At 36.4% G+C, this 20,886-nt stretch overlaps 3 protein-coding genes across 8 annotated transcripts in view; all 3 read right to left on the reverse strand.

Moving 5' to 3' along the window:
* Positions 1–25: 25 nt before the first annotated feature.
* On the reverse strand, positions 26–3,159 carry LOC6566438 (carnitine O-acetyltransferase). 2 transcript variants are annotated; one of them, XM_043214494.1, is made up of 4 exons: positions 3,107–3,159; positions 2,206–3,042; positions 1,501–1,949; positions 37–885 (listed from the first exon to the last, which is right to left on the reverse strand). In XM_043214494.1, exons 1-4 carry the CDS (start codon positions 3,131–3,133, stop codon positions 69–71), a joined length of 2,130 nt encoding a protein of 709 aa, XP_043070429.1. In that variant the 5' UTR covers positions 3,134–3,159; the 3' UTR covers positions 37–68. The 2 variants fall into 2 exon arrangements, with proteins under 2 accessions (XP_032595147.1, XP_043070429.1); XM_032739256.1 differs by lacking the exon at positions 3,107–3,159 and having other exon boundaries at positions 26–885; positions 2,206–3,097.
* Positions 3,107–6,159, reverse strand: LOC6566439 (carnitine O-acetyltransferase). 3 transcript variants are annotated; one of them, XM_032739257.1, is made up of 6 exons: positions 5,609–5,823; positions 5,442–5,520; positions 4,772–5,383; positions 4,261–4,709; positions 3,934–4,185; positions 3,107–3,876 (listed from the first exon to the last, which is right to left on the reverse strand). In XM_032739257.1, exons 1-6 carry the CDS (start codon positions 5,623–5,625, stop codon positions 3,321–3,323), a joined length of 1,965 nt encoding a protein of 654 aa, XP_032595148.1. In that variant the 5' UTR covers positions 5,626–5,823; the 3' UTR covers positions 3,107–3,320. The 3 variants fall into 3 exon arrangements, with proteins under 3 accessions (XP_032595148.1, XP_043070430.1, XP_001993085.1); XM_043214495.1 differs by lacking the exon at positions 5,609–5,823 and adding an exon at positions 6,132–6,159 and having other exon boundaries at positions 3,217–3,876; XM_001993049.3 differs by lacking the exon at positions 5,609–5,823 and adding an exon at positions 6,004–6,079 and having other exon boundaries at positions 3,217–3,876.
* A 667-nt stretch (positions 6,160–6,826) lies between these two features.
* Positions 6,827–20,886, reverse strand: part of LOC6566440 (scavenger receptor class B member 1) — a 28,404-nt gene continuing 14,344 nt past the window's right edge. The window contains exons 1-10 of one of the 3 annotated variants that reach the window (XM_032739317.2): positions 17,629–17,776; positions 14,505–14,596; positions 14,116–14,276; positions 13,907–14,051; positions 11,419–11,847; positions 11,233–11,350; positions 10,398–10,564; positions 9,367–9,492; positions 8,693–9,286; positions 6,876–7,630 (exon numbers count right to left, since the gene is read on the reverse strand). In XM_032739317.2, the coding sequence (XP_032595208.1) occupies positions 7,478–7,630; positions 8,693–9,286; positions 9,367–9,492; positions 10,398–10,564; positions 11,233–11,350; positions 11,419–11,847; positions 13,907–14,051; positions 14,116–14,276; positions 14,505–14,596; positions 17,629–17,761 (2,118 nt within the window). In that variant the 5' untranslated portion in view covers positions 17,762–17,776 and the 3' untranslated portion in view covers positions 6,876–7,477. Of the gene's footprint in view, positions 7,631–8,692; positions 9,287–9,366; positions 9,493–10,397; positions 10,565–11,232; positions 11,351–11,418; positions 11,848–13,906; positions 14,052–14,115; positions 14,277–14,504; positions 14,597–17,628; positions 17,777–20,886 lie in introns of those variants that run through there. The other 2 variants (XM_001993050.2, XM_032739318.2) reach the window with 2 other exon arrangements.

The following is a 20,886-nucleotide window of genomic DNA, read 5'->3' on the forward strand; positions in this document are numbered from 1 at the left end:
TTAGATAAGAGTACAACAAAAATGATTTTAGGCTATTTTTGTTTTTATTTGTTATTTATTGCACACAATCATCGTCTGTTAGTTGCCAGGATGAGCTCTCCCATCTCAACCAGTGCCGACTCAATTGCATAGCCATAGAGCTCAGCACAGATATGGGGATCCCTTTGCCAGGCAGAAACTGCAAAGATTATGTCGTCCTCACGCAGATTATAGGAGCAGCCATATCCCTCTGAGTTGAGTGGCCCATTGGCCATGAAGGCATCATGCGATGTAGTCAGTTGTGCGCTAACAATGCGAAAATTTGTTGATCTTTGATAGCCATCCGAGTAAAAGAATTTGGGCAGAGGTTCCGCATTCTCGCGCGCCATCTGCTTCAGCCCGAATAAATGTCGATCTACGCCACATCCCCGCATCGCCATCTTGGTCAGCTCCTGGTGGTACTCCACAGCTGCTAACAGGGCCAATAAACGTGAGCGATGCGTTGCTCTTTTCGAGACCATTGCACGTACAAAATTCAAGGATTCGTTCGAGGTGGTGCGTATGATCTCGTTGCGCCCAGAACTGAAGATACGCAAGTGGGCGGCCTCCTGCTGAGCGGGCAGCTCCTTGTGCCGCCTATAGAATGCCAACTGCAGTGCCATCTGTATATAGCTATCCGGTGGCATCTTGTGCGATTTGATCACACTCCTGCCATAGCAATCGAACTGAAATGCACTCATCCTCAATTGCCTTGAGATGAGATTGATACTCCGCTTGGCAGCCATCAACCAGAAGTCGATGCAATCATTAATCTCCGCAAACTGCAATTCCGCCAATTCCTCACTTGAAGAAGTTTCGCCATAATCGCTAGGGTCGCTAAATTCCTGACCGTATTTTGGATTGCAGCTGGTTAAATTATAAAAATATACAAATTTTAAAAGCAAGAATGGAAATTGAGCATTGTAGTTAAATTGGATAAGTGTAAAGATTAATGTAACGGTTATAACAATATTTCTAAAATTACTCTTAAGCAGTATTTTTTTAATTTTAATTAGTTCTCAGAAATTATATGGTTTCCTTTAATATTCAGAAAATGTATGTATATTCAGTATTGCCTTTAATTTCAGTAAATGTAAAGATCTATAAGTCAGGCACCGTAATGGTTATATGTATATATTTAAAAAATTACTTTTTAGTGTTTTTTTCAGTTTGACTTATTGCATTGAAATTGTTGAATTTATTTTTTAATTTTGTAATTTTGTTCTTCACAAATTAAAACTTATTTCTTATGATATTTATTTAAATAATTGGAATTAATTTGTAATTCAAATATTTACGGTTTCTACTATCTAAGAAAAGATAATAGCTATATTTTCTGGAACAAGAATTATTCAAATAGTACTAATAAGTACAAAAAATGAGCAATTATCAAATAATACATATGATTATCATATATAAACACATTGTAATTTCTGACTGTTATCATTAACGAGTAATCACTGTACTACTACTACTACATACATATGGCGCTGAACATAGTCCATGATTGTGGCCGCCGGTTGAGGATCGGCTGGCGCTAGCTCATAACAAATTCCTGCCATGCCATTGGGATTGACAATCAGCTGCAGTGTTTTGTCCATCCATCGATTGGCACTATTCGAATGGATTCCACCACCATGTAGAAGCTGGGCAGCCAACATGGAGCGCTCCTGTCCAGCAGGCACCTCAACAGGCTCGTCCAACGAGACGGTGAAGAGCGCCTTCTCAATGCACTGCACCGTTTTGGCATTTATCTCCTGGCGACAAAGCATCTCATGAGCCTCCGTCCAATTGTCACGTGTATCGTGCGTGAACAGACCAATCTGGGGACCAGCAGGACGACCAGATTGAATCACTTTCGCCAACTGTTTTCTCAACTGATAAACATCTAGCACCCTCTTTTCTGCAGTGTAAACGGGCATCTTGTAGAACTAAATGATACGAAAATGTGATCATTGTTTAAGTTTTTTAGATTGAACAAGTCGGATTGTACTAGTCGAACTTACTTAACCCTGAACAATATGTTAAATAAATAATTAATAAAAATAATCAGATAAATCAAATGCTTGCATTTACGATATAGTTTTTACGAGTTTGGCATACAAAAGATCATGACTGTTGTTACATACTGTTCCACAAATACAAATAACCATTTTAATCGAGTATTAAAAGGTGTTTGGAACTTACGTTGTTTTTGTGTATGACGATCACATAATTGGAATCGAATTGTTGAAGGATATCGCAGGAGCGTCGCGGAATGCGAACAGTGCCAAATACATGATGAAATTGGCTATTATCCAGTTGAAAGCCGTTCATTGTGTAAACGGGTAACTGGCCATTCTCCACCAGCTTCTTGAACTCACACATGCCGTAAATGGCTTTGGCCGTAAAGTCCAAAAACTGTTGAATATTGGGAAAATGTTGCTTGGGGAATGTGATGCAGGGACTGGAGAACACAGTTAATGGTGCCCGATGTCGCAGATAGGTGGCAGTTGTCCAGCGCTCTGTTAGCCAATTGTATTCCCTTTTACTAGCCTCGATGAGATGCTCTTGCAGCTGCAGTCCCGAGCTCTGCAGAAAGTCGTAGGTCAGTTCTTGCTCCTTTTGGAATTTTTTCTCGGTGAAGAACGGTTGAACGCTGTCCAAATAGCGATCAAGGGTCTCATCGAGTGGCACCACTGGAAACTTAAGCAAATTCTTTTGTACATTTCGGTTAGTTGAAGAGGATTTTTCAAGCTTCTCAGCAGCGCCATTATTTGCTTTGTTATCTGGTTTAGTTAAATGGTCTCCCGTTATTGCCATTGGAGTCTTATTTGGTTGCAATTCCGTTTTGACATCGCTGCCCTTGTCATTTTGGATTTGTGGCAGATGCAACTGCAATGATTTTGCGCATCCTTTCAGGTAGTTTGTAAGTATCTCGACGAGGCGGATTTCCTTTTTCGATTTGGTTTTCAGTGATAATTCCGCGACATTTGACTGATTACCAGCATCCTGTTTACTATATTTACGGGCATTGATATTGCACTGCATTGGATTGGAGTAGAGTTGAAGTAAATCCATGCCATACTTAAACCAATTTCGTACTCACTTTATTCGCATTGAGTATGGCCCGCATTACAACAATTTTGAAATTATTTGAAAATGAACAGTAAATTAAAATAGGCTAGGACAAGTAAAAAACGCAGACTAGATGTGTGTGTGTGTTTCAATATACTAGGAATATTTAATTGGTTGCGATGATGATGATGGCAATCCACCATTTGAAATTTAATGGACACTTTATAGGAAACTCCATTAAGGCACTACAACTTGGATTTGACGGGCTCCTTGTCCAGAACAATTTGCATTTCAAGGAAGGATTTTGTAAGGACCTCCGCAAATTTTTCGGCGTCTGTAGCATTACTATGTCTCCATGCCGAAATGGCTACAAAAATGTCAGAATCACGAGGATTGTAGCAACAGCCATAGCCATCATCCACATATGGACCATAGCCCATGAAGGCCTCATATAAGGTCGCCACTTGCGATGTAGACACGCGGAAATTCATGGACTTTGTAAATCCCGGCGATGAATAGAATTCGGGTATTGGCAATTTATTCTCCAGTGCCATCAGTTTCAGGCCCAGCAAATGACGATCGACACCGCGTCCCTGTAGCGCCAGTCTCGTGTATGCCTGATGACTGGCCACTGCCTCGCGCATCAGCTTGGCCCGTTCCTCCACAGACGCCTTGTCGCTGGTCATCGCTTTGCAAAAGGCCAGCGATTCGTTTGAGCAGGAGCGGATGGTCTCCGTGCGTCCGTTCTCGAAAATACGCAAATGAGCCGATTCATATTGGGCACCAGGCTCCTTGTGCATTCTGTAAGCAAGTAAGTCATTATATATACCATATATATGTAAAATGAAGACACGTTACTTATAGAATGCCAGTTGTAGAGCCATTTGCACAAAGCTATCTGGGCCCAAACGCTTCTTTTTAATATAGTCCTTGCCGAAGCACTCGAATTTGAGCACCTTCATTTGCAGATCATGAACAAGCTTATCGACATTACGTTTCGCATAGAATATCCATTGGTCAAGGCATGCATCGAGCGGACCGAAATTGATCTTTTCCGCCTTGCAATCAGTCTCCTTGGAGCCACATTCTCCATAGTCTTTGTCCTCAAGCCTACATAAATGGAAATCGGTTTAAATGTATAAACTAATATCTGTTTGGAATAGGCGCAAATAAGCTGAAACGCACATTTTCTTTACCACATAGTCCATCATCATGGCAATGGGTTGTCCCTCAGCCGGTGAATGCTCATATGTGAAGCCAACGTTTCCATTTGGATTGACCACCAGTTGAATAGTTTTATCCATCCAACGATTGCCGCTATTTGCGCGACTACCTTCGCCATGAATCAGGCCGAGAATTAGCTGGTTCACTTGATCGCCGGGCTTAGAAGGGGTGCATTCATCCATCGAAACAGTGAACAATGATGTTTGAATCGCATCAATCGCAACGCAATTTTCCGGTGTTTTTAGCAATTGCTCATAGGCTTCGGTCCAATTGTCGCGCGAGTCTGTAGTAAGAATGCCAAAGGGTATACCAGTCTCCGTTTCCGCTTTCATGATAAAATCCAACTGTTTGGCCAATACCGAAGCAGACAGTAGTTGATCCTGCTTGTCGTAGATACGCATCTTGTAAAACTGTTTCGTATGGATAACCAATTAATAAAAGGGGGTGCAGGGAATAATAAATTCAAACTTACATGATTTTTGTAGATGACGACGACATGCTTGGAATTGGGATTGTACTCGACATCATCCTGGACAGGACGTGGTATGCGACAGGTGCCAAACACTTTGCCAAACTGACTATTGTCCAACTCATTTTTACCCATCTTAACAATCGGTATTTTACCAGCATCCACAATGTTCTTAAATTCACCCAGACCGAAAATTACCTTCGCCGTATAGTCAATATAGTCTTGCGGACTATTGAATTTCTGCAGTGGAAATGTCATGCCGGGACTGGAGTAGACGGTGACCGGATCACGATACTTCATATATGCCGTTGTTAGCCAGCGATGTGCCAGCCAGTTCGTCTCATCCTTGCCAACCGATTCGAGAAGCATTTGCAGTTGTTTGCCCTCATTTTGCTTGAACTTTTCGGTTATTTCCAGCTGATTCTTATACTCGCTGGCTGACAACAGTGGCTGAACAGTGCACAGGAAACGATCCAGCGTCTCCTTCAATGGCAGCACATGAAACTTCAATAGATTCTGCCTTGGCTCAGCAGCACTTTCGCTGCTGTAGCTGGCAGGCAGCAGTTTAACGAGCCCATTCGAAGCGCTTTGATTAGATTTCAGTGAGCTTTTCGTCTGCAAAAGGAAATGCGTTAAATGTGGTATTCATGAGATATACTTGACAGAGATTTACCAAATTCCAGAGGGCACCTCTATTACTCAGCAGTCTCATCTCGGCGTCGCCTGTATCAACTCTTCTCTCAACTGGGGCGCTGCAAACACAAGTATGTGTGTGAATAAATGGCACAATTCTTATTGTAATCCAAAGGTTGTATTGTGGACCCCCAGTTTATTGTTCACCTTTGATAATAGTGCATAATCGTTGGTAATTGCGATAAGCAAAGCGTTAAGATTAACGCTAACGGCTAAACGCTGGCAGAGATGGACCTCAATTGGGAACTTGGGAGGAACACACAAAATAAGAGTCCACGTAGACAACGTAGACGGTGAGTGCAGTTACCACAATTGATAGCAGACCAAAAAACACGACCGGTTTCGCTTTAAATGATATTAAAACTGCGCCTTCTCTGCCCCAGAAACCTGTAGCAGCGTTTGTTTTTTTTTTTTTGCGAGCGCTGCCAGCGTTGGCGTCGACATCGGCATCGAAAGTAAGAGCGGCAAATAGCAAATTGTTGCTCTTTGTTTTTTGTTTTGTTATCGGGTGTCCAAGGGATGTGTATGTCTTTTTTTCTTACCGAACGCCAATTTATGCAGTTATTCTTCTGTTATAGCTTGACACTTTTTGGGATGTTTATTGAACAGAATTAAATTGGGACATTTCTAAAAAATATAAAATGTCAAATTCAAACATAAATTAGCCAACCTGCTTATCCAAGATATTATAATTAGCCCCAATAGAGATGGGACACAAACGATAGTTTTGAGTTATTTTCTACTTATTCATTTTTAAAATTTTTATACATCTTTGTGGTTTATTATTTTGTAATTAAACAATTTAAGGAACTGCAGTTGAAAATCACAATTTTTTTTTAGATTGCTATCTCGCACACATACACAAACACAACAATACAAACCTATCGATAAAAATTTTGTTAGCCGGTGGAGTATTTATGTTAAGTGAAATAATTCTGCTCAGTTCTGAGTAAATGCTGTTAAGTACCGCGCCAGAAGTCAAAGTAAATTAACAAATTTAAAAGTGACATTTTTTTTAGTGTTATGCCTATTCATGATGAAATTCTGTTAGTCGGTGGACTAATTATGTTAAGTGGTCCAATATTTTGTTGTTTTGAATAAGCTCTGTAAAGTTGCGAAGTCGAAATATATTTGACAAATTTAAAAGTGACATTTTCCTAAGGCGTATTCGTGATAAAATTTCATAAATTCCAGAGGAGTAATTATGTCTAATGTTGAAATAATTTTTTCTACGATTTTATCAAGTTTTGTTATGTTGATCGAAAAATACGAGTATATATTAAGAGTACGTATTTAATAAACTGACATTTTCTTAAATCTCTGTATACTTCAATAAATTGCTTAGTTAAAAAAACTTCAAGTAAATTGTTTTTATGTTTTTTTTTATTATTAATATTTATTTAAGTTAATGCAGTTGAAATGTTAAAATTACATGGTTTAAGGCTAATATATTTCATTTGTTGTGCAAACGCTTTTGCTTTGTAGTGCGTTTACTCATAAATTCAGCTTCAATACAAAAATCACAGCAATTCTTAGCATATATTACGAACTTGAACTACAATTCTTGTGCAAATTTCTTATTAAGCTTTTGTTTTTTTGTTGTTTTTTTTCTTTATCATTATAATTTGCTTCAATTCATTTGTATATAAATTCAAATTATTATTGGCACCTCATGGAGGTGACTTGTTAACTAGATTAAGCTTAAGCTCGATATAAATAACACCATACAAAATGTAATGTTGGATAAAAATCGAGCACTAATTGTGCCATTTGGGGTGTATACAACTACAATCGTTCTTTTGTTTGTTTAAAGCTATCACAGTAATTAAACCAGCACTTGGCTTTTATAATATTTACTCTAAATAAAATGCTATATAAAACCAAAAGCGGCGATGCCGATGCCCAACACAACTAGCACACTAATATGCACCAACTAAAGTGCATATACTACTATATGTACATCATAATTATCATAATCATCATCATCATCAATTTGATCAAATGTTAACCGACAACCTAAACTAACTGCAACTTCGTTGACGCTGTCCCGTCGACAGATTTCTCAGGATGCGCATAGGGCGTCGTCCAACTCTTGTCATTGTTGTTGTTGAGGCTGCTTATCGAGGCGGGCGACGAGGCAAAGCCGCTGCTGGCCAGACTAACGCCCAGCTGTAAATAGAAAGAAAGAAATTTGTATTCATTAACATACATCTTAAATCAATGGCATAAGTTTTATTAGTTCGCGTGTATGCAAATCCATACAAATATCGAAAAAATCTACACGCGTGACTATAAATTGTTAAATGTCTGGTGTTTGCTACGAAAACAAGTTTCTCACATCGCCTGATGCTGGCTGTTGTTGGTTGCCGACTGCCTTCAAACTTCATAAATTTAACGTTCATTTAACGTTCCCCTAAACTTTGGCATAAGCCACTTGAGCGACGTAATTCATGCAACATTCATTCGCCTCAGACACGTTAGACGGCTTGGCGTCGATTTCCTTACACTGTCGCAGCGGCATTAAATGAATCGCTTAAGTGCTCGCCTCGTCTAGTTATGAAATTGATAACGAAAAGGTTCGATGTGGGTGCAATTAATAACTACAGTCCAGACTCTGCTCTACTCTACTCCTTTGAAATGTTTGCCCCAATATTGCTTGCCCAATCAACAAAAGCCAGTTTCTCGGGATAATTTAAGCAGAGAGTAGCGTCATTAAATTCAAATCTACATTCAATTTTCAATCGGTCCAGACGATTGAGTTAATAAATTTCAATATGTTTTTTGCTGGCTTCAGTTCACTTGCCTTTTATTCGTTTTTTAAGTACTCCAATATATTATCAAAGCTTCTAACGTTCAGCAATTTTTGCTTTGACTACTTTTTTTCTGGGCTTTTGTTTTCATTTTGAATTCAAATTTCATTATTCACTTTTAATTTTATATTGTTTAACTTGCAACTTTAATGTGAAATTAAGTTTGTATTTCATTAAATTTTGGACTGTCTTAAATTCATTTTAAATAAATAAATAAATCTCTTTAAAAGTCCATTCTACCAATTAAGATAAAGTACAAACACAGTTCAAACATAATTTTGAAAGATGTCAGCAAATTAATTATTATAATAATAAATTTGTAAATCAATAAAAAAAATAAAAATTTAAAAAAAAAATCATTTAAAAATTGTAAGTTTTTCCGATGGAAATGTTCTTTTAATTATGTAAGTTTGTGGCTTACCTGTTGCTTCGCGCCTGTGCTGCTGTGACCAACTGCATCCTCATCTAAAACGTTGTCATTGAAGCAATCTATGCAGATGTCATCATCGGCATGCTCTGCTTCGATGCACGAACTGGATGTGGTTGAATTGCGGCTAAGTGTGACATTGTCGCTATCGTTGCCCTCATCGCTGCTCTCCGGATCGGAGATCGCTGGCTCCAGCTCTAAGGCGTAGGCAGACTGACGACGCTCCTTATAGGTATCAATCCCGCTGTCGTCGCGGATAAAGACATGTTTTTTCGCAGCAGGCACATCATCAAACAGCTTCATTTCACATGGATTGTAGACCTGATTGCCGCCACCGACGCCGCCAACTATGCCTCCACTGCCCGTTAGATTCTGCAGTAGATTGGCGCGTCCATATTTGCCATCCGAGATGTTGGTCGCTTGCCGCGTGAAGCTGGACATGTGGAGAGTGGCACGGGTGATGGCATACACCAGCATGCCAACGCCCAGCACCAGTGCACCCCAGAAGCCCACCGGATTGACCAGTGGCAAAATATTTAAATAAAAACTGAATCGAGTGTCCAACTCATCGGACAACTTGGGCATCATCTGAGCAGGAAAAAAACACACCGAAGACAATAATTAGTGGCTGCTGCTTGTGCTGTGTATTTAATATCTGTTTAACTTACGATCTCGAACCAAAGCATGGGCGCAGTCAGATAGCTGAACTGTGAGACTTGCGGATAGTTGTGAAGATCCTTGAAATGCATGTTGATTTGCACTTTTACGGACAGCGATAGCGGCAGACCAGATTCCTAAAATGAGCAACGATATGCAATTAGTCTACTACCTGGTATCTGTTTAGTTGTATTTAGTTGCACTTGGCCCAATTTTCAATTTAATTGTGGGGAGAAACCCAGGCCTGCTTGTTGTAACCCAGTTGTTGTCCTTAAGTCACATTCTGTTTTTTTCCCCCAACTTGATCGCGTTGCGCTTGCCACAAGGTAATAATCGAGTTGAAATTGCTACTTGTGATAAAATGATTGATTCAGCGTTCGCATGATAATTGATATTTATCAGTTGCTTTCGATTTAAAAGTCAAACTATCATTAAACAAGTATTGTTGAATTGCATTTGAATCTTTGTGCAACATTTGCAAAACAATAATTATTATTATCGATACTATAACGATTGCAGTCGGATCGGAAGAACCTACTCATTACTTAGTAGCTGCGATTCTAGTTGCGATTTGCAAATTAAACTCCGTTAGGCACTTAAGATCTCAACAATTTCCTGTTATACATAAATTGGCTGATGCCTTAAGGAAAAATCAGCTTAATCGTGACTAGCCGTTAACTTAATTAGCCGGAAGTGAGAATATTTCAAACATAAGCCAATAAAAATTTCAATAATAAACACGAGATCTCACTCAATTGGAAGGTAAACATAATAAAAAGCAATAAAATAAAAATAACAAGTGACGCCAGTTGTTGTCAGCAACAACAGCAACAATGCTAACAACTTGAAATCGAATCGAATATTTTGCACAAGCTAATTGTAACACTTATTGTGAGTGTTTAATTAAATATTGCCTATATTTTCGTACACTTAGTTAATCGCTTCGAACGATGATTGACACTTGAAAGTTGCGACATAAATGCGACACTAACAAGGCGATTGTTTGTTTGTTTTGTTTTGTGGCTGCTACAAGGTTACTTACCGGTTGTATGACAAATGCTGTAGAGTGCTTGGCAGGATCTGGCTGCATTCCGGTCACATTCTCCACGAGGCCAGCATCGCCATTCATAAAGTGTGGAAAACTGAGCGAGATGGGGAAACCGTAATAACAATCGGTGACGTCAATCAGGCCATTGGGCTGACAATCACCTGCAAAAATCAACAAAATGGACAAAATAAACAATTGCAACAATCATATTGATATTTTTTGTGTGTTAATTTTTTTTTTTTTTGTATTTTCTAAGGTTAGATTAACGGAAAAATGTCATTGTAGGCGACGCTTTTAAGGCAGTCGACTGCGTGTCTTAGTTTCTGACGTAAGGAATTTCCTAAACAGAAAAAAAAAAACACAAAATACAACAACTGTCAAGCAACAAATAAAATAATGTTTTATGTCATGCGAAGCGCGTTCTGGCCTATTTGCGTCACAGCCTGAATATTGTGGAACATTTTTGGAGACTGCCATTGAATACGGAATACAACAAAACAACATTGTGCATGTCGTCAGCCCGGCAAAAATTCCATGATCAATGAAAGATTGCGCGGGGAGGGAGAGATCAATATCAATTAGCCAGCCCAGTAATCGGCGACGCTCAACAAACAAGAATTTTTTGCGCTTTGTACTGGGCAATTAAACTGAACTGAGTCGGATCTTAAAAAGTAAAACTTAGGCGGCTTGTTGTAATTCTAGACACAAGAAAAAATCATTAAATATGCAGGAAAACTTCCAGAAAAGTTTTTGTAATTGTTCAGCCAATTAGATCGTAACGTGGCTCAGCTACTTGATTCACTGGAATTTGAAAGTTAAATTCACTCACCTTTGCGACAGAAACATTTGTTGGCCTCATTGATGGCGCCATTGTCAAAAGCATTCTCTTCAAAGACATAGTTGTAGCCCTTCAGGCTGCCAAAAGTGCGCTCCTCACCATCTCGATACTGTAAAACAAAAAACAATAAGAACTATTAATGATAAATGAACACACTTCTCATTTAATAGAACTTACCAAATTGATGGGCCTGCACATGCTCTTCCTGAAGAACTTAACCGATTCGTTGGCCTGGATGAAGCTCTTAAATTTGGTACCATCGGAGGCATACTCAATGTTGCTGCAGTGATCACCCTTCCATTGGGGCAGTGTTTTCTCTCCCCGATAGGTGTCGTAGAGACCCGATATTGCCGGATTCTCGGCGCCCGTGTAGAAAGTCTCAAAGTCCGTTGAGAAATCGTACATGCGATCAATCAGTCCAACCTTCTCGAACGATATCCAATTGGGCAGAAAAGTGTTGCCCATTGTGGCCAGCGCTGAGGGAAACCCAAACATAAACTCCTTGGCAGTCATCCGAACAATGGGCTCCGATTTTGTGGTAGCCAAAAGTTGACGCAATGCGTAGCGCACAAAGACAAAATGATTGGAAGTCAGATGAGAGATGGCCTGCAAATGAAAAGCATACATTTTGTTTAAATATGTGCTATTAATTATTATTAAAATTATTAAAAACTAAAAAAATAAAAAATTAAAAAAGAAACTCATGATAAAAAATCTGATGTTACACATAGTATAATATATATATATATTTTTTTAATGTGTGCATAATATATTAAATTAAAAAAAATATCTAATTAAAAATGATCTATTTGAGCATGACACATTATTTTTGTTTTAAGAGGTCGTAATAACAAACCAAAATAATTCAAAGTATTGTAATTATGCTTTGTTTTTATATTATAATTGAAAAAAAAAAATTGTAGAATTGAAAAAAAAAAATTGTAGACTCTATTTACAAAAACATTTCCTAATAAATATTGATATCATAGATAATTTATCAATTAATAATTAATGCATTTTGAAGCAAAACACTCAGTTGAATGTGTCACATGTGCTTGTCAGGATATGCCAGCTGTGATGACGTACTCTCAACAGATCATTAGCAGTCATTATAGTTAATAAGATAATAAAATTGATTTTATTACCAATAATTGGGTACTTCCTGTGCAATCAATGACAAACTGCATTATTATTTATTTTGGGCACATATTGTAACCGGACGTTATTTCAGCTCAAATCTTAATCTTCTAAATCGAAACTAAAACATTGACTTTTTACACTCTGGCATAAGCGAAAGCCACTCTAGCGATTGCAGCTATGCTAATTTTAATCACTTTTAATTGAAATATCATAAAATCAACAATTAATTACTGAGCTGCTTGTGAATTGTATATTTTATATAGTTGTTTATTGATCGAATATGCATTACTGATTGATTTGTTTACGAATCTGAATTATAAAACTCGTCATTAATCTGACAATGTTGCTGACAATTATAAATACGCCCTTAGGCAGCGTCATTTATTATAATTTTACAACAATCATAATATAGTTTTAGCAATCACAAGCGTTCAGTTGTGTGTGTGTGTGCGAGTGAGAGAGCGATCAGTTGCCATAAATAACGGGAGTGATTCGCACTTGCTCATTCACGCACTCGCTGTCCTTGTCACACTCCCTCAGTCGAGCAGCGTATTGTGCGCAAATTAATTGCCTATCATTTAGTTTAATATGTTGGCAACGCCACTGTTGTTGCTACTTTTAATATGTAACGTTTATTGACCTAAACATGAGCATTGTCACCTGTTGTTGTTGTTGCTGTTTAAATTTCACAGCTAAAAATTATTTTTTTTCAGCTTTATTTTTCATTTTATTTTTTGGTTTTTTAGTTTTTTTTTTTTTCATTTTTTGTTTGGTCATGTGCGCGGCACGCGATGTTTATTATTTATTGTTTGCTATTGTTGTAGTTTGCAAGATTAACGGAATAATATGTTGTTATTTTCCACACAAATTAGTAAGAATCGACGCGACGTGCAGGTTTCCACAAATTACTACTGATTATCGTTGTCTATAGTTAATAATATGTCATCAGATTACATCATATCGAGCTGAGGCTTGTAATCAAAGAATCGATAATGACAAGTGGAATAATTTGAAATGTTGGAAAAGGGAAAAGGGAGAGGAGAAATGCAATTAGATACTTTGTTAGTGGGAAGTTTCTAGTAATTGAATTACTGTAGAGATACCTTTACGACTATTTAGTTTTTGATTAGTGCAATTAACAACTGGCATTTTGTTTGGTGTTTTGCAGCATTGTCGGCATTTCCGTTGGAGTTCCCCTAAATCTTAAGGCTTTCAACTTGTCTATACTTTAGCCTTTCTATGTATATGTAAATTTGACTTAAATTAATCTAGAATTAAATATAGAATTATTGCAAGTCACATTTGGCACATTTCGCTAGTTCCGTTTTTTTTTTATTATTTCCGTTTGTTTTATTTGTTTCAAGTTTTGGTTTGTTTATATTTAAAGACTTGCAACTTGTTTGCGCTTTAATCTATGCAAATGTTTAAATATGAAAGAAATCAGAGTTCTTTTATAGCTATTTTGATTTCGTATGATAAATGTTTTTAAGACTTCCCCATAAGAACACTTTTGTATAATACTCACCAGCATAGCTATATTGAGCATTATGACTTCGTCGTCTTCACGATGACCTTCGGATAGATGCTCCTGCCAGACCAATGGATGACTGGGTGTTGCGGACATGGTGTTGTTGTCATTAAATGTGATATTCTCATGAGTCATGAGCTCTCTGCAAGTCAAGTTAAAAGATGAATAAAAAGTTCCATAGCAGTTCGAAGTGATTCACAACTTACTTATACACATAGGGACCCACTTGTTCCACTTGTAGCTTTTCGCGTCCGGCGAGAAAAGCCTCAGCATTGGTAATATTAAATAGATAGATTTTGATATACAAATCGACTGGGGGCGTGGCCCAAAGATTGAAGATTTCACCTTTATCGGCCATTATCAATTTCTGCAAGAATTCAAACCGAATTAATTTTGGATCTTTCGAACACATGGTGCCTTCAATGACAATGGCCAAATGGTCAAATTGCAAGTGCCTTAAACGGGCTGCACTTATGTGTGTGTGTGTGTGGCTGGTGACGTACGTGTCAATATTGAAGGCAAGACGCGTTAAGTGACCATTTGGCAAAGGCTAAGGACGGCAGTTAAAGCTTTAGTTTCGGTTTATTGGACTCACCCATCTGAATATCAAATCGTAGGGTTGAAATACTTTAATCAGCACCGCTGTTGTTATAGCCAAAAATCCAATGGCCAGCAGCAAAAAAGCGCCTGCAAAATATAGATAGACAGAAAAAGATACATTAGATATAAGTCGATGCGGTTTCATCGAGTACATATAAATAACTTCATTAAGTTAATTAATAGACGATCAATTATGCATAAATAGGCAGCGTGTGCGACACGCAATATTGAAAAATGAATGAAATTCGAGAACGGACAACTGAGAACTTCTAACCATCAATTTGCATATCACAAATGATATTGTCATAAATTTCGCTACATGAGCATGTTCGATTTGGTCTTGTGGCCCCTCAAATGATTTTTTTTTTTTTTGTTTTTAGGGAAATTGAGAACTTTGTCACGTTGCTTGTAAGAAGGCGTCTCTCAAAAGCTCCATCTATGTGAACTGGGTAACACGTGGAGTAATTTATAGGCAAATTTGCATGTATATATATAGATGTATATATACCAACAAACTAATTAATGTAACGGCATTAAAGGTAACAGCTTGATTAGCAGAACAACTAAGCTTAAGTATATAATTTATTTTTAGAAGATTACACTGTCACTGCTGACCTTAAAAATTGTTATAATCCTACGTAGTCTAATTAGCTGTATTGCCGTTCTCAGCGATCGCCTGCCTTGAATCACTTTAATCCCCATCGTTAATCGCCGACAAGCAATATTTATAAACGCGACAGTATCGCGACAGAACTCCGACAACTGCAGACAGTTCCCATCAGGCGCTAAATAATTGAGATCTGTCGGCCGACTTACTCGTGAGCAGGGCGAGTATTACAAGTATACTTGTACAGCACAATACAATACAATACAAGTATTCATGTACATATATACAAATCGAGCAAGCACTCGAGTAATTCAGCGTAAAGCAATTCCATCGCATATTAGTCACGATGCCAACACTCAGAGAAATGTCGCTCTGAAATTCAGATCACCTTATTAATAATTATATTTCTAAAGACCAGGGTCTTTTGGTTTAATTCAAGGGAATATTTTACTAAAATGTAGGAAACACATTTCTAATTCGCATATTCGCCATTTGTTATTCTAATATATCAGTCAAGACAGCAAATTTCATTACTTTTTTTTTTTTTTTTTAATTAAAATGAGGGATTATCATTTTGTATTTTCTACACTTGCTAAAAATGTATTTCTTTAAAGAAAATATTTTTGAAAACATAGAATCGCGTTCTTAATTTACATACATTTTTCCTTATTCTATTTAGAAACTATTTCGATGCATAAGTAAAACTTTATAGTTTTCAGGACGACTTTTAGATGGATTTTCTACATTTTAGGTAGATTTTTCTTCTGAGTGCACTGCTTCACTGTATCCATAAATGCGTGCATATAGATAGCGAGTGTAAACACCATTTAACACTTGTGTCTTTTTTTTTTTTTTGGCTCAGTGGCCAGTCGACTTGTTAACTAGTTTTTGCCTCCTAGGCGTCCAACAGTGTTGCAAATGCAAACTGCGAATATGTAAAAAAAAAGACAAGAGTGTTCAATGGAGTGGAGACACGTCAACTGGATGATCGCATTTGTGGGAATTTTAAATTAAAGGGTGAGGGTGTGGTGGTAAACAATTTTGAATTGAGCACTCTTGTCTTTTTTTTTATATATTCGCAGTTTGCATTTGCTTTTTTTTTACTGCTCTTTGTGCAATATGAATATCCGATTTCCAAAATATATTATGTGTTTCTTAACCGATATTAAATAAATTCAAATACTTGATTTATTTTTTTCTAAAAGTAGCGTCTTTTATTTTTTTCTCTCCCTCTTGAACTCTCTCTTTGGAGTTTTTTTTTTGGGATGTTAAACTATTTAAAATTTTAATCTCCCCAGTTTTATTTTGTCCTTTAATTTTATTTTATTAAATTATTCACTTTTAATTTTAAAACACTTTGTAAATTTAATCTTATTTTTAAATTGAAATTTGTAAAACTTTTTTTAAAATTCTAGACTTTTTTTTTATGCGATCGGTAAATAATTTCTTATCGTTCTTAGCGAATCGGTTTAAGTTATTCAAAAATATTAAACAAAAATCGTTTACATAAATTTATGTGTCGTTGGCTCTGATAATCTCTCAGATCTCTCTAGAATGGACAGGTTCGCAGACGCTTCTTCTCATTTGTAACGGGTATAGTGTAAAATTAAAGAATTCTGATATTATGCAAACAATGCGTGGCAGAGACACGTGTATGAGTTATCCCAAGTGCTTTGTCCCGAAAGAAAACTGGTTTCAAATAATAATCATACGATCAGCATTCAAATATACGAGTCTGCTTTATCAACGCATAAAAAACTTTTGCTTTTCTACAGATATGTGTATATATGTATCTGTGCATAAGGAATAGGAGACTGCCACGCAGAGCCATGTCTTACATGACTCTTAATTGGCTGACCATAAAAAGCGCAGTGCAATTTTCATGGGGCATTTCAAAATGGAAGTGACTTGAATTTGCACACGAGATTTTTTAATGTAAACATTGCGCAAAATTTCTTATGTTGAAACTGAGTAATTGAAATCAATTAATTATTAGATCAAACTGCTTGTAATGACTAGTAAACAGCAACATTGTAATCTATGCAGCTCTTGGATTTTATCATAGATTTCCTAATAAATCATTGATGTTTAATACAGAGGTTAGTATAATTCACACTTAAACTGATATTCAGCTTTAAGTTCTAACCACATAGTGCATATCGACTTCGTGGCGACCTTGTTTTGATAATCTGTTGGCTATTGTCTCGTGATTTTCGAGTTGACTATTGAACGTGTTTTGTGCACTGTCTTCTGCATAGTCTAGACTCGGGATCCTGTTGGATCAATGCGTAACCAGTTTGGCAGGGGATTTTCCTTTTTACTTTTTTAGCAGCTGCAACAGACAATTTTGCATTCTTCATGTTGCTGCTTGATTTTTTTTTATTTTTTAATCAATTATTGGATTTTATTGCACCCTTTTAATGACCGAACTATAAAAGTTTATATTGATTGCTTAAGGCATATGGCTAACGTTAGTTAATAACATTTATTTGCACATTGCTGATTGGCTTACACATAAATTGCGAGCGATTGCGCAAGTGTTGAAAGTGCCGCAACTTCTCCAGCGAGAAGCGGCGATCCGAGTAGAAAGCACCCAAAAAATCCTTGAGCGACTGACGCCGCAACCGACGACGCAACACTGTCATAATGATAATATCGGTTATGTAGCACACTCGGACACACTTCAAACGTTATGTTCAAGTACACGGGTTCAAAAATATTTTGTTGATGTGATCGTTCCAAAGTCAAAGCCAAACTAAAATTTTGCGACTTGTCAAGGGTCCGATGTACCCTCGGCTACTTTCGTTTCAAGCTCGGCAACATTTAATTGCTTTTCATACACTTATAAAGGGTATGCCACATAATTGGCACGCAGTTGGCTGATGACTAATTACAGTAGGCACACAAAAATAATAAAAAAAATACGTTTCTAAGAATTTAATAAAAAAAATTAATTTAATAAAATATAAACAAATTTTAGAAGAAAAAAACAGAGATGAAAAATAATTGCTTAGTACTTATCAAAATTTAAATGTAATATTTATGCATTTTAAATTAAAATTAAAAATATAAAAAAACATAGCTAAAACTGATTTCTTAGTATATATATTAAAGAAAGAAACGAGCTAAACCATTAAGTCATTAAGCATATAAAACACTTTACCCGAATATAGCCCAGTTAGTGTATTTTCTGCTTCGGCTTGTCGATTTAACTTGGCAGCTGTCAAGTGCTTGATCATTTTCATTGACTTCTAATCAATCGTTCCGTATGCAGTGCAGGTATATAAATTCAGTGGATAGGTTTAAACGACAAATTTATGAACAAAGAACGCTTGCCTATATTTTAATTTGAAATCTTGATTTTCGTTGATTGTTTCAATTTAAAAGTCACCAAAAATAAATCATTGGAAGTAAAAGCAGAAAAACAAAAATAGCACTTCTAATGCAAATTATGTTGTTTGTTTGTTTGCCAAAATATTTATTTTTGCGAGAAATTTGATGATGCAACCCACGTTCTTCTGGTGCGCTTGCCACCCACATTGCTTTGGCAAAGAATTCGTGGGAATGGGCAATTAATTCGCAGTTGAAGCACGCAACGCACGCGTACAACAACAACATGATTTACAAACACGTGTGCTTGCCACAAAAAACAATCATAAATTGTGCGAGTGCCATCAAGTTCGTGTCCTAAGTCTTTTGTTTGCCTGTCAATAAATGTCGCCAAGAAGCCGCTGTTACATCATTAAAAGAGGGGGGTGCAAGCGCCAGCTACTTTTGAATATACATATATATTTATAAGCGTGTGTATTTTGATTTTCAATTAAGATTGCGTATCGTTTGATCGCATAGCCTTTGCTGCAAGTTAATTTCTGTTAAACTAATCATTGCGTTTTCATTGAATTATATTTATACTCATTAAAAGAACTATTGCGTGTCGGCAATGTAAACCTGATTCGATACAGCATGACGTCAGGTAAAGTCAAAGTTTGAAGATTATTTGCTTCAAGAGGTGACTGACCAATATTCTGGCTGAACTTGGAAGCTTTCTCAGCGAGTGAAAAAACAAAATATTTTGCATAGAGCCGTGGAAAAATTCCGCTGTTTTTATTTTTATTTTTACTGACCTATTTGCTTACATGATTGAATTTGTGATTTATCAAAAAGAAAACATCTGTAGGACTTTGCAGTTTGGAATTACTCATCGCACATGAATCACAGGCAAGCGTGAATCAAATTTTTGTCGATTCTCCATGATTAAGCAGATTTTTTATGTAGGGAATAACCCCAAAAAGCGGCAGACTGAAAGTTATGGGAATAGCTTCTATTGGTATGCTGACAAAAGTAAACAAAGCTGATGCCAAATTTTGTGCCATTATTGCAATTATACATGGACACTGCAACAGCGATTTCCACATTTCGCTTATTGCTGCAACATGTTGACAACATCTGTTGCTCAGCGACTAGTAAACTGCAAACACATATTTTTAATGAGTATTATTTGTTATTTGTTTTTTTTTTTTTTTCTGCTTTTTTCAACTGCAGAAAATCCCTAAAGATAGTGGTAAAGCAGACGTCTACTTTGACTGTTTGCTGTTGCAAGATTATATAAATAAAAAATAATAATCACTTTGTGGCAACGGTTATTATGTCTTGTAAATGCGGATTGCAATTGAGTTGATGACATAATAAGCATATCCAGTTAAATCTTATTTATAATAAATACAACTTGGGTGGTAAATATTGTTTTGCAAAAATATAAACGAATTTCATTTTTTAGCATTTTTTCTCAATTTGTGATTTTTTTAATCTAAATTGCTTAATTTAATTTATTTCCATAATTCTTTAATAAAATGTTCTTTTTTTTAAAAAAAGTAATTCATAAGTTGATGGCTTTGTTTTTCTCACATATGATTTTTTCTTATTGCCGCGAATAACATTATTTTTATAAAAATAGATTAATGTATAACAGCATTTTTTTTTAAAATTGGTTGAATTTGATGAGCTAAGAAGTATATGTTGATTTAAATAAACCGCCTTAAACTAGTTTTGGCACTTAAATCAGCTTTACAAAAGTCAAATCTCCTGCCCCAAAACCTAAAATCAAAGTCATCGCGTCAGCGACGCCTTTTGTTCAATTTTGATGCGGCTTATTGAAATATGTAGAATGCCAGCATTTTACCTTCTATTTAATATCAGCAATGAACCGCTTTTTTGCATAAATAATTTTTTGCGAATTAAAAAAAAAGGAGAAACAGCGGAGATACGCGTAAAATCAAAAATCCAAAAAAAAATTAAATAAATATATATTTATAAACATCGGTAATCCTGTTCGACCTGATGTTTAACTTCTGATGAATGTAGAATGTATATATGTAGAATGTATATATTACCACACTCGGGAGCAATTAAATCGATCAGACTGCGAAACTTGTTCAAATTTCGAAGCTTGCCTCGACACTAGACCGGGGGGGCGTATAGTCATCTAATGAATAACTGTGAAACAGACGATTTGCTAATTCTGTTGATCATGATGATAATGATGTTTGGGCCAGTTTTTGCATATACTAAATAAACCGTACATAATTTTGGGGCAGAATGATATATATAAATCGTAGATCGCGCCAGTTAATCAACAATTTAATCAGAATTGCTTGGAATTATTCAATTTATTCCCCAACAATTAAAAATGTTCTCAGAAAAACCTACTTCTTCATAAATTCAAAATATTTTCGGAAAAACATATAGTTTACATTTAAATTAGCTTTCGCTT

Source organism: Drosophila grimshawi, unplaced genomic scaffold, assembly GCF_018153295.1.
Source record: "Drosophila grimshawi isolate 15287-2541.00 unplaced genomic scaffold, ASM1815329v1 contig_1377, whole genome shotgun sequence".
In the NCBI taxonomy this organism is placed as follows: Eukaryota; Metazoa; Arthropoda; class Insecta; order Diptera; family Drosophilidae; genus Drosophila; species Drosophila grimshawi.